General features: G+C 36.0%; 1 protein-coding gene across 10 annotated transcripts in view; it reads right to left on the reverse strand.

Annotated features, from left to right (window-relative positions):
* Positions 1-12,011, reverse strand: part of CDK6 (cyclin dependent kinase 6) — a 185,341-nt gene that overhangs the window by 59,767 nt on the left and 113,563 nt on the right. For all 10 annotated transcript variants that reach the window (XR_011556962.1, XR_011556961.1, XM_070729591.1 and 7 more), the window contains one exon: positions 11,176-11,285. Coding sequence is in view for 8 of the 10 variants with exons in the window: in XM_070729591.1 (XP_070585692.1) it covers positions 11,176-11,285 (110 nt within the window). In the remaining 2 variants the exon portion in view is untranslated. The remainder of the gene's footprint in view (positions 1-11,175; positions 11,286-12,011) is intronic.

Raw genomic sequence — 12,011 nt, forward strand, 5'->3', positions numbered from 1 at the left:
GTGGAATAAAATTTCAAGATATTTTAATAGGACATTTAAAAGATGAAATTTTATTTGGCTCAGATGAGCATATGATAAAAAAGTTTTATGGCTATTTTTTGTCTATTGATTTAGAATTTGAACAAGTTAAAGATACAATGATAAAGTGGATGAAGAATATAGGATATTCAATAGATATTGATAAAGGGCAACAAATTTGGGAAAGAAATTATAAAATGTCAATGTTAACAGCGTATAAAGAGAATATATATAAGATGTTTTACAGATAGCATATGACACCAGAAAGATTAGCAAAAATGTTTAAGAATAGATCAATGAAATGTTGGAAATGTAATCAGTTACCGGGCTCTTTTTATCATATGTGGTGGGCATGCACAGAAGCTAAGAAATTTTTGAAAGAGATTCAGCAATGGATACAGAAGATTTTGAAAAGGACTATTGAATTTAAACCAGAAATATTCTTATTAGGTATTTTACCAGAAAATTTTAATAAAGAATAAATATATTTGATTATACATATTTTAACAGCAGCTAGAGTAGCATATTAGAGAACCATCTTTCTGCTGTGGCGAGGAGGGTGTTTGCCTAGGTTCGCCTGGTGCACCAGTTGCGGCCCTACTTCGACCGGGAGTCACTGCTCACAGTCACTCATGCCCTCATCACCTCAAGGTTCGACTACTGTAATGCTCTCTACTTGGGGCTATCTTTGAAGAGTGTTCGGAAACTTCAGATCGTGCAGAATGCAGCTGCGAGAGCAATCATGGGCTTTCCTAGATATGCCCATGTCACACCAACACTCCGCAGTCTGCATTGGTTGCCGATCAGTTTCCGGTCACAATTCAAAGTGTTGGTTATGACCTATAAAGCCCTTCATAGCATCGGACCAGAATATCTCCAGGACCGCCTTCTGCCACACGAATCCCAGCAATCGATTAGGTCCCAGAGAGTTGGTCTTCTTTGGGTCCCATCAACAAAACAATGTCATCTGGCGGGACCCAGGGGAAGAGCCTTCTCTGTGGCGGCCCCAACCCTCTGAAATCAACTCACCTTGGAGATCAGGATTGCTCCCATCCTCCTTGCCTTTTGCAAACTTCTCAAAACCCACCTCTGCCATCAGGCAAGGGGAAAATTGATTCCCCGGGCCATTTCGTTTTATGCATAGTTTGTCTGGGATGTATGACTGTTTTTATGTTTTAAACTGTTTTTAACTATTGGATTTGTACTGTGTTTTGTTGTTGTGAGCCACTCCAAATCTCCCAAGAGGGGCGGCATATAAATCTAATTAATAACAACAACAACAACAACAAAAATAATAATAATAATAATAGTAATAATAATATGCACAAAATTGGAAGCTGAATAAAATTCCAGATGAAAGAGAAATATTACGTAAGATTTTAGATTGTGCTAAAATGAATAGGTTTACTTTAAAACTTAAAGATAAAGAGACGTATGATTACTATAAGATCTGGGGAAAGTTTTATGAATGGTTGGAAACTAAAAATAATTGAGAAGTATTTTCTTTTAATTACTTTTGAAGAAAAACATGATGATTTAATTTTAATCTATTTAAAACCCAGATGACGAAATAAGGATTGGTGGCAGCATTGGATAAGGAGTTAACATACAGATGAAAAGATTAAATTAGATATTGAGTTAAGAGGTTAAGATGTTTATGTTTTATTATAAATAGAAAAAGGGAATATAATATATCTCATGTGTAGTTAATTTTAATTAACTTAGCAAAGAGGATAAAAAGTACCTATTGAAAGTATTATTAGCATTTTTTCTCTCTGAATGTTTAACATATTAAAGAAATATCATTAAGTATTATTTCAAGCATTGATTCTGTATTTTTATTGTTTTGTTTTATTGTATGCTGGAAGAAAAATAAAGAAAAAAATTATACTCCCCCAAAAGAGATGGGATATGGGAAGAACAGATATGCATTTAACTTTATAGGGGTGAGGAATTATTGAATTTGTTCACAGTTACTGAGATGAAGATTGGAAGTCACTTCTATATATAAAAGTATTGTCTGGGAAATTCCAGAAGTTGAAATCAATGCACCTGGAAGTTGCCAGAGTGTGAAACATTCTTCTACTGCAAGTTCTATCAGAGAAACAGCTAACTAATAGTAAAATGTTTCTTGAACTTTTAAAATTAGGTTAAAATAGTAAATCTTATTTTAATAGAGTGTCAAATAAATGCATAGAATGTAAATGTATATTGTCTAAAGAGTGATATCTGAGTCTGTTGAGAAGGGCAGCATAGAAATCTGATAAACAAACAAACAAGCAACCTGTAACTAAGTTTTTTAACAATAATAGAAAAGTTTTTAAAAATAGACTGGATACCATTTGACTGGGATGGTGTAAAACTCCTACCTTGAACAGGAGCCTGGATTAAAAGATCACCAAGGTCCTTCAAGTCCTATGATTCTATGAATGGCTTGGAAAACAAATCTATTTTTCCAATTGTCCAAAAATCATCAAACCCAAATTGTTTTCTCCATCTTTTCCTTTGAGAAAATCTGGCACATTGTATTTACTCAAAACAAGATGGCAAAGTATTTCAGGATTGTTTTATGTCTTTTCCTTTGGTTGGACTCCAACGCTGTCAATATCCTGCTGTCTTGCTGTCCCATCATTTCACAGATTTCTATCTGATTTTCTGCTTCCCAGTCTGCATATAAACCTGATTTTTTTATAATAAAAAAAAACCCACCCTGGAACATATTTTTAAATGCTTTGATGGGAACAGATAGGACTGCCAAAGCAAAATTATGAAACCGAACGAACAAAAGTCCATAAAGATATATTCTATATGCTCAGTACCTAAAACTCAGTTGAATATGAATGCAACATAGAAAGGTTTAGTGAAAACACATTCACAAATATTTCCAGGTTATATAAAATAGCCTTATCTCAAGATAGCATTCCTACCGGAAATGTGAAAACATGAAGGGACATTTTGATCAATTGTTAGTGCATAGTTAAGAGGGATTCTTATGCAACTTAAACTATGAAATATTAAAAGATAATTTCGAAATTATGTACTTCTCTTTCAGCAAATAATTGTAATTTTAACTAGTATAATTTAAATTTAGGTAATCTCTGCAAACTGTATAGAAATGGAAAATATACAGGTACATATTAATTACAAGTAACCTTCAAAGTATAGCCAAAAGTTTTAGCCGAAATTTCCATTACTAGGCAAGGCAGTTTCTGCCACAGTTTAGCGAATCACTGCAGTTATTAAGCAAATAACTGCAATTGTTAAGTGATTTATACAGACATTGAGCAAATCTGGCTTCCTCCATTGACTTTGCTTTTCGAAAGCTGATGGGAAGATTACAATTATCACATGCCCCTATGATACATAAACTATCATAAATAAATGCCAAATGCCCAAAATGAGACCACATGATCATGGGGAAGCAGCAATGGACATGAAAATAAGTAATTGGTCTTATTTTCAGTGCCATTTCAACTTTGAACGGTCACTAAATGGATAACTGTAGGTAAGAGCTACAGTATCAATATAACATTAGAGTAAAACATTAAACGTATATAATTTATAAGTAGTTATAGTTATAGAAAGGAAATTGAAAACCTTTTTTTTTTACTGTAGATTCAACCATTTCTATATCGGATTCTATTTTAGCACTGTTATGACCACTTTTAGGTCAGTTAGTAGCAGCAATTTTTGGCTCTAGTAATGTACTGTTTTTCTCTGATGGAATCTTCCTTTTGTACGTTTTGCATCCATGCAGATTAGCAACATTTAAAACCCCAACTGCAACTGTATTAGTGTCAACTGCACGTGTGCTAGCCCCATATTAACTGAATTTTAAGATGCATTTAAAATTTACACTAAATTGGATACTCTATAAGACATATTTCTACATAAAATTTGAATAATTTATAAATTTGATTTCATATTGAAAATGATTTAGATAATTATTGATATGTTAGAATGTTACAAGATCTCTGTATAAGATTATATAATTGACAAATGGGATTTTTGTTGTAAAGATTCTAGAATGTTATTAACCAATGGATGGAAGTGTAGTGATAAGACTAGAATTTTTAAAAAGAAAATGAAGTTGGAAAGGAGATACAAAATGTGGAAAGATATTAGAAATTTAGGGCATTCAGAAATTGAAGAAAGAAAAAAAAAGTTAATATATAAATTGAACAAAGAGAAGAGTATGGCCTAAAATTAAGAAGTACAAGAGATAACGAATAAGTTTGGAAGATAAGCAATAGCGAATAATTAGAAAGAAAATTGAAAATGAAAGGTGGTAGAGGCAACAAAAATAGGAAGTAAGGAGGCAGCATTAGATAATAGTAGATATACCTAGAAGAATATAACATATATTTTAATCTGGATAAAGTAAAGCTGTTAGTTTAAGTATAGTACCAATGTTGGAATGAAGTCAGAGTTTTGAATTGCTCGTTTGTTAACCATATAATGGATTAGGATAAAAAGTACTCAGGGAAGGACAAGAGGGAGGAAGAAGTTGAAAGAAAGGGGGGAGAGGCAGGAGAGAAGTAGTAAGAGGGACAGAAGGAGAAAGGAGATAGAGGGAGAGGAGTAAAATGGATTATAGAAGGAGAACAGATGGGAGATAAAAGTATAAAAGATGCTAATTTAGGATACAGTGATACCTCTGGGAAACCCCACCTCTGGACTTCCGTTACCAGCCAAAGCACCCGTTTTCGCGCTGATGGAATTCCTCTGCTGGGATTCCCCTGCAGCATGGCAAAATCCGGAGGTGGGATTTCCCATGGAGGGAAGGCTCCGGGAAATCCCATGAGTGTGAAAACGGGTGCTTCGGCTGGCAAAAGCGGTAAATTTTGGGCTTGCACGCATTAATCGCTTTTCCATTGATTCCTATGGGAAACATTGTTTCATCTTACAAACTTTTCACCTTACGAACCTCGTCCTGGAACCAATTAAGTTTGTAAGACAAAGTATCACTGTATTTGTTTATGGCATTTTGAATTAATGTATAAGTATATATGTCTGTTTTAATATTATGGTACGTATGGCTGCAAAGTTTGTGAAAAAATAATAATTAAAAAAGAAGACTGACTTCTGGATATCCTAAACTTCCATATCACCCATTGCATTGCATACACCAAAATATCATACGCAACATCAGTCAAGGTGCTCTCCTGCTCCTCCACCTCCCCATCAATAGAACATATCATTCCTGACAGAGGTAGGTTCCTACAGGTTTGGACCGGTCCTATTGAACCGGTAGTAAACTGATGGTGACATCATGGAGCTGATTCTGCCGGTTCCAGTCTGTGGCCACCACCATTTGGTTTTTGGCTTCTGCGCATGCACAGATGCTGGGCTTTTTGCTTCTGGGCATAAGCTGAATTTAAAGCATTTTTTTTGCTTCTGGGCATAAGCTGAAATTTGCTTATGACCACTTGGCACACAATGTGCGTACAGCCACAAGGCCTGGGAGGAAGTGAACTGGTGGTGACGTGAGTTGGAATCTACCTCTGATACCTGTCATTTCCTCATGTATATAATCCTTCGCTCTTCCTAATGAAGACTACACAAGGAACCTCCTCCTCCTCCAAACACAGTCATAACCTCCTCCTCCTCCAAACACAGCCATCAAAATATTAATTTGCCAGAACAAAGTTCTTAGCTTAGCACTCTGCTATAGCTGAGGCATCCAGCACTCAGTCTGGCTTTAACAGTCCTATTACATTATGTGATTGATTAAAGGATATCTGCCTGTTAGGCTGGCATTCCCCCTCCTCTCTTTGTTAGGCACTAAATAACAGCTTTTGGTTTATGGTTGACCAACGGTTTCCTTTGCCCATCATATCTACAATTGTGACAATGTCTGGCATGTTTGGAAGCTTGAAGGAAAACCACAACAGAATGGCATGCCATTCACTTCCACACCCCTCTCCAACCACAGACAGATACAGTTACTGGGTTTGACTAACGGTTATCAATCAGCTGAACTGTAAGCCCCTGGGAAGATAACCAGTCAGAAAAACAGAAGGAAGAAGCAAGTTAACGTGAACCATTAAAAATGTATATACTGAAACGAGTTTGTCAGCCTCCTGGAACTTTTAAAGTGTTTTTTTATTTAAGTATTTTCAGCTTTAAATTTGTCCCCCAGGGAGGTTCTATTCATTTTGATTCTTTATGATACAATAATATTTCCCAACCAGTCATGAAATAAGTAACCCACATAATGTGAATATACACATTCATTTTCAGAAATCTAACTGAAGAATTAGACTAACAAATAACAATGCTTGCAGAAAAATTGTAATATATTTTACAATAACCAAATTCTTATTGTCAATGTTACATTTTGAATCATTTCATGCAATGAAATAAGAATGCAAAATTAAAATAGTAAAGGAAAAAAGGAAAATGAAAAGAAAAACAGTAAAATATGCAATAACCTAGTTTTAATGGTTATAAAGGGAAATAGAAGTGGCTTCAAACAAATACATGAGTAAAGTCTATATGAGATTATTTATTTTAAGACGGTTTATCCTACCCATATGACAAGATTATTGTTTACTATATACTGGTTACAATTTTCCTAAGATAGTGAGTTACAATCCAACATATGGTATGTCAAAGTATTTACATGAAAAAGACAAAAATGTGTCATCTCCATTCCTTTATTGAAAGATAAAATCATCATGTAAAACTTCTGAAGATAGTTTCTTCTTTTGTCCTAGTAGGTATTTTTTGCTTTAGATTCCATATAAAATCAGCTCAGGCTTAACATATAATTTTATATAATAAATAATTAAAGATAAGGATTTCTAATATTCTAATATAATATATGATCCCAGTTCGTCTGTATTTTTAATGAAAACTTATATATAATATGTAAAAATAATTGGGTATCCACTCCTTTTTATATTAATTTAAAATCAATTGTGGGAATTTTAATGTTTTAAATCAGTGTAAATATATTCATGGCTATGTATCATTTCTGTTGCTCCCAATCCAAGACATCAGCAGCTATGTTGAACTTTGCCCTTTTAATTTTTAAATATTTTATATGAAGAAATCATCTTCTTATCATTCTATTAGCAAACATCTAGATAGGAGTTTACCTTCCCTTTAAGCGTTTCTGTCTTATCGGTGTAGAGATATATTAGAAACTGGTGAGTTAATCCTAAACAAGGTTTTAATTCATCACTAGACAGGTGGCCAGTCTATTGGATTATCTTTTTTCATTCTGATTCCAAGTTCTGAATTTCTACCCAAAGTCTGAATAAATGCAAGCCTCTAATTTAACACAACAGCCACTCTATGTAATAGGATAACAATGACAGCTTGAATCATATTTGATTGCCAGACAAAAAGGCAGCAAGGCATACTAATTTGCAGAAAAGCAATATTTTTGGCAGTCTTGTGTCTTTGCCCCAGGGTGCACAAACAAATCTGGAAAAAAACTTTTAGATTCAGAAATGTAACATGAATGTGAAAGAAAATCAGCATTCAGTATATTTTGTGGGGAAAACATTTTGCCCATATTTGAGAATGATTAGATGTTTATTTTTTGTTGATGTTCCTTTGCTCATGCAATATGCTCATCCAATTTCTGAATTAGTCCATTTTGAGGGTGAGCATCAAAGGTAAAACTTTGCTAAGTCATCATGAATTTCATATGTCAATAAATCTAAAAGCAACTTAGACCCAAATCTGAATCTCCCTGGTTTGATGTTACCATCTGTATATTTCAGAGCCCCTCTAAGCTTCTTGTATAGACAATTAACAATTTAATTGTCTATACGAGAAGCTTAGAGGGGCTCTGAAATAAGTTCTTTGTCTCTTTCATTTATTCTTTTGCTGTTAGCAAAAGTGTCTGAACTCTGATGATATTATAAGTGGATGTCAGGGTTACATTCTCCTTGAAGAAGCCGTTCCCTTTTTTACAGAAGACAAGTCTCCTTCAAGCTCCACCTAACTACTATAGAGAGTCCTCCTTTTTATACTCTAGCAGTCACCATTGAACTTACCTGTAAGACTCTGTGCCTCCTGCCATTCCTTTATTCTTCACATCTGCTAACTTTACGCACTATTCATTTTGTCACAAATCCAAATCTGGACAGGTAACAAAACTAGCTAACCAAAATTCAGCTATTAGATCCTGAATCTATTGACATATGCCTTGGAATTCTGTGTGAAACTACCCAATAAATCATTGATGGCGAACCTTTTTTGGTTCGCGTGCCAAAAGGGGTGTATGCATGTATGCTAGCATGCATGCGCCCATACCCCTTCCCTCCCCACATACATGTGCAAACCCCCCCCCCCCCCGCGTGCTGTCTCTTGCGCATGTGGCAGGCCTTTCTGAAGCCTGGTAAGCAGTGGGGGCTTCACACCAGTGTGGTCCAGAATGCCTCATTGGTAGGAACCCACTGATGCAATTTTCCACAATTTTTTTCCAGAGTCTCCATGTTGAAAGAAACCTTCTGGCCCACTCTCACTTTAATCTTTTCCTCCAAAGCACAGCTGAGAACCTCCTTCTTAGGAGAGTCGGGAGGAAAAAAATGCCAAAAATTGCATCAGTGGGTTCATACCGGTGTGTGGGGATTTGTTTGCCTCGGGGATTCTCTGAAGCGTCTGGAGGACAAAGCAGCCTTACCATAGGCCGAAAATGAGCTGGCCAGCACCTGCATGCACGCTGGAGCTGAAACATGGAAATGTCTCGCGTGCCCTCCCATATGGCCCCGCGTGCCACCTGTGGCACACATTATTATTATTATTATTATTATTATTATTATTATTATTATTATTATTATTAATTAGATTTGTATGCCGCCCCTCTCCGCACACTCGGGGCGGCTCACAACACAATAAAAAACAGTTTGTAACAAATCTAATAATTTACAATATAAAATATTTTTTTAAAACCCCATTATTAAACAAACATTCACACAAGCATACCATACATAAATTGTATAGGCCCAGGGGAGATATCTCAGTTCCCCCATGCCTGACGACAAAGGTGGGTTTTAAGGAGTTTGCGAAAGGCGAGGAGGGTAGGGGCAGTTCTAATCTCTGGGGGGAGCTGGTTCCAGAGAGTCGGGGCCGCCACAGAGAAGGCTCTTCACCTGGGGCCCGCCAACCGACATTGTTTAGTTGATGGGACCCGGAGAAGGCCCACTCTGTGGGACCAAATCGGTCGCTGGGATTCGTGCGGCAGAAGGCGGTGTCGGAGATATTCTGGTCCGATGCCATGAAGGGCTTTAAAGGTCATAACCAACACTTTGAATTGTGACCGGAAATTGATTGGCAACCAATGCAGACTGCGGAGTGTTGGTGTGACATGGGCATACCTAGGGAAGCCCATGACTGCTCTCGCAGCTGCATTCTGCACGATCTGAAGTTTCCGAACACTTTTCAAAGGTAGCCCTATGTAGAGAGCATTACAGTAGTCGAACCTCGAGGTGATGAGGGCATGAGTGACTGTGAGCAGTGAGTCCCGGTCCAAATAGGGCCGCAACTGGTGCACCAGGCAAACTTGGGCAAACGGCAATATATTATACTGTCTCAGAACCTAGGAATTTAGAAATGAAAGAAAATATACAGAATAGTAAATAATGGATAGGTACAGATCTTTAAATCAGTAATGCTCATTCAAGCCTAATTTTAAGTATTGAAACATTTTACAGACAGGTAGGAGAAGACGTTTAGTATAGGATCCTGGCATAAATATCAAACATTTGACTTGTTTAATGAGCAGAATCAGTACTTAAGTCAACAAACTGAAATTATTTTCTCAGTTACCAATTTGAAATCTGGTTTCACAGTGTTCCACTCTTCACTGACTCTAAACTTTTTCCTTCTACATATTAAGATTCCCTTTGCTTATTTCCCATTTTTCCTCCTAGACTTTCCTTTTGGAAACAGACTGTTTGAGAATTATTATGCCTATATTATTCTGAAAACCTACTCTGCTAGCCACTCAATCAAAGGAGAAAACGCAAAATCTTAGAGTAGTATCAGACAACATAAAAATGCAACAATCAAGGTGATAAAATGGCCTGCGATTATGTCCCATTATTCTAGTTCAATTTGCTAACAACAAACTCATGCAAGCTCCTGTTAACTGAAACATTACTATTGTAATATTCACAAATATGCTACTTGAATGTGTTTCAACACCTTTTCTGGGGTGGTTGTTGGGGGTTTGCAGGGGCTTGGGAGAACCTCTAGCTAAAATTCTGTGCAGTTTGTAGAACCACCAAATCCACCTCTTGGCTGGGTCTACCTATCCCAACCCCTTACCCCCTCCCAGGAGTCCCCATGTGTTTTGTTTCTATAGGAAACAATTTGGGAATCCCATACTATGAATTCAAAAATATGTCTCTCTCCAAGATAATATATGTTCTGCTCGCAGGCTTCGTCTAGTCCAGGATACCCTGAGGGGCCTGGCTCATCCTCTTCCAAATCAGACATGACCTGAAGTGGACAAGGATCACTCACAAGAATATATTTCAGAAATCATATCCAAAAGCCTCATTATGAATATGGGGTATATAAATTTCAACAGAAGCACTGTTTGGAACATAAAGAAAATATAAAACAACTGTCAGACACTCAACTTCAGATCTGATGGATTTCTAGTGACCATCTAAATGTTACAAAGGAATGGATAAAAATGGAGGAGAGCAGAGGAAATAGGTACTGCAGATAGACAATGTTTCTTTAGCTTACTGTTAAATATTCTGACAAGTTCAATATTTTGGACTAATAACTGAATATTACTTTGGAGTATCTTACTTATAGACTTCCTATGGCTTCTATTTTACAATTATACAATGCCAGGTTCTAACATTTTTATTTTCCAAACTTACCCAACGTGCATACATTCCAGCCTACCTTTACATTTTTACTTGCTGTTGCACCATGAATTTCTGAACTATATTGTTTTAAATAATATACTACTACTACTACTATATTATTACATCCTAAAATCTGGTCTGATGAAGACATTTTTAAGTAAATTAATCAATCAATCAATTAATCAATATATTAAGCAAAATAATAGTTCATATAATATAATATAATTAGTATTATAATATAGATTACATAGTATATACTATAAATGAAGCTATTTTTTTCCTCCGTATATTAAGCATTTAAATTAGTGCTTACTTGCGACGGAACATTTCTGCAAATATGCAACCTACACTCCAAAGATCAACTGGTGTTGCATAACTGGATTGAAGCAGAACTTCAGGAGCTCTATACCACAAAGTAACAACCTGCAAAATAAAAGGTATATCATTAGAAATATAGTTTAATTAAAGACATTTCAAAGAAGCAGAAAAACATTTTTTTGCATCTGTCTTTACCTAAAGGGGAAAAAACATTCCATCCTATCAAAAATGGCATCACAAAAAACATATTACAAAACAAGCTAAAATAGGGAAGAAAATAGTAAGTGAACACCTGTCTTCCCTAGATGAATTCAAATCACCAGGACCAGATCGATTACACCCCAAGATTCTGAAGGAACAGGAAGATGAGATCTCAGAACCATATCTTTAAAAGATCCTGGAGCATTGGGGAACTGCCAGAGAACTGGAAAGGAGCTGATGTAGTTCCAATCTTCAAAAAAGGGGGGGGGGGCAGATCCAGGGGGTTGGATCCGATTACCCTGGAGGTCCCTTCCAACTCTATGATTCTATGAAACTATCAGCCAGACCTCAATATCAGGGAAGATTTTGGAAAAGATAATCAAGCAGCAAATCAATGAATAACTAGAAGTAAATAAAGTAATAGCCAAAAGCCAATATTGGTTTGTCAAAAACAGATTATACCAGACTAAGTTTATTGCATTCTTTAACAAAGTGACAAAATTAGTGGACCAGAGGAATGCTGTTGATGTAGTTTCCTTGGATTTCAGTAAGGCATTTGACAAAATAGACCATAACGTAGGATTGACTGCAAGTATGTATGTTTTTTTTTAATGACATTATTTTAATTGC

The sequence above is a fragment of the Erythrolamprus reginae genome, chromosome Z (genome assembly GCF_031021105.1).
Source record: "Erythrolamprus reginae isolate rEryReg1 chromosome Z, rEryReg1.hap1, whole genome shotgun sequence".
NCBI lineage: Eukaryota > Metazoa > Chordata > Lepidosauria > Squamata > Dipsadidae > Erythrolamprus > Erythrolamprus reginae.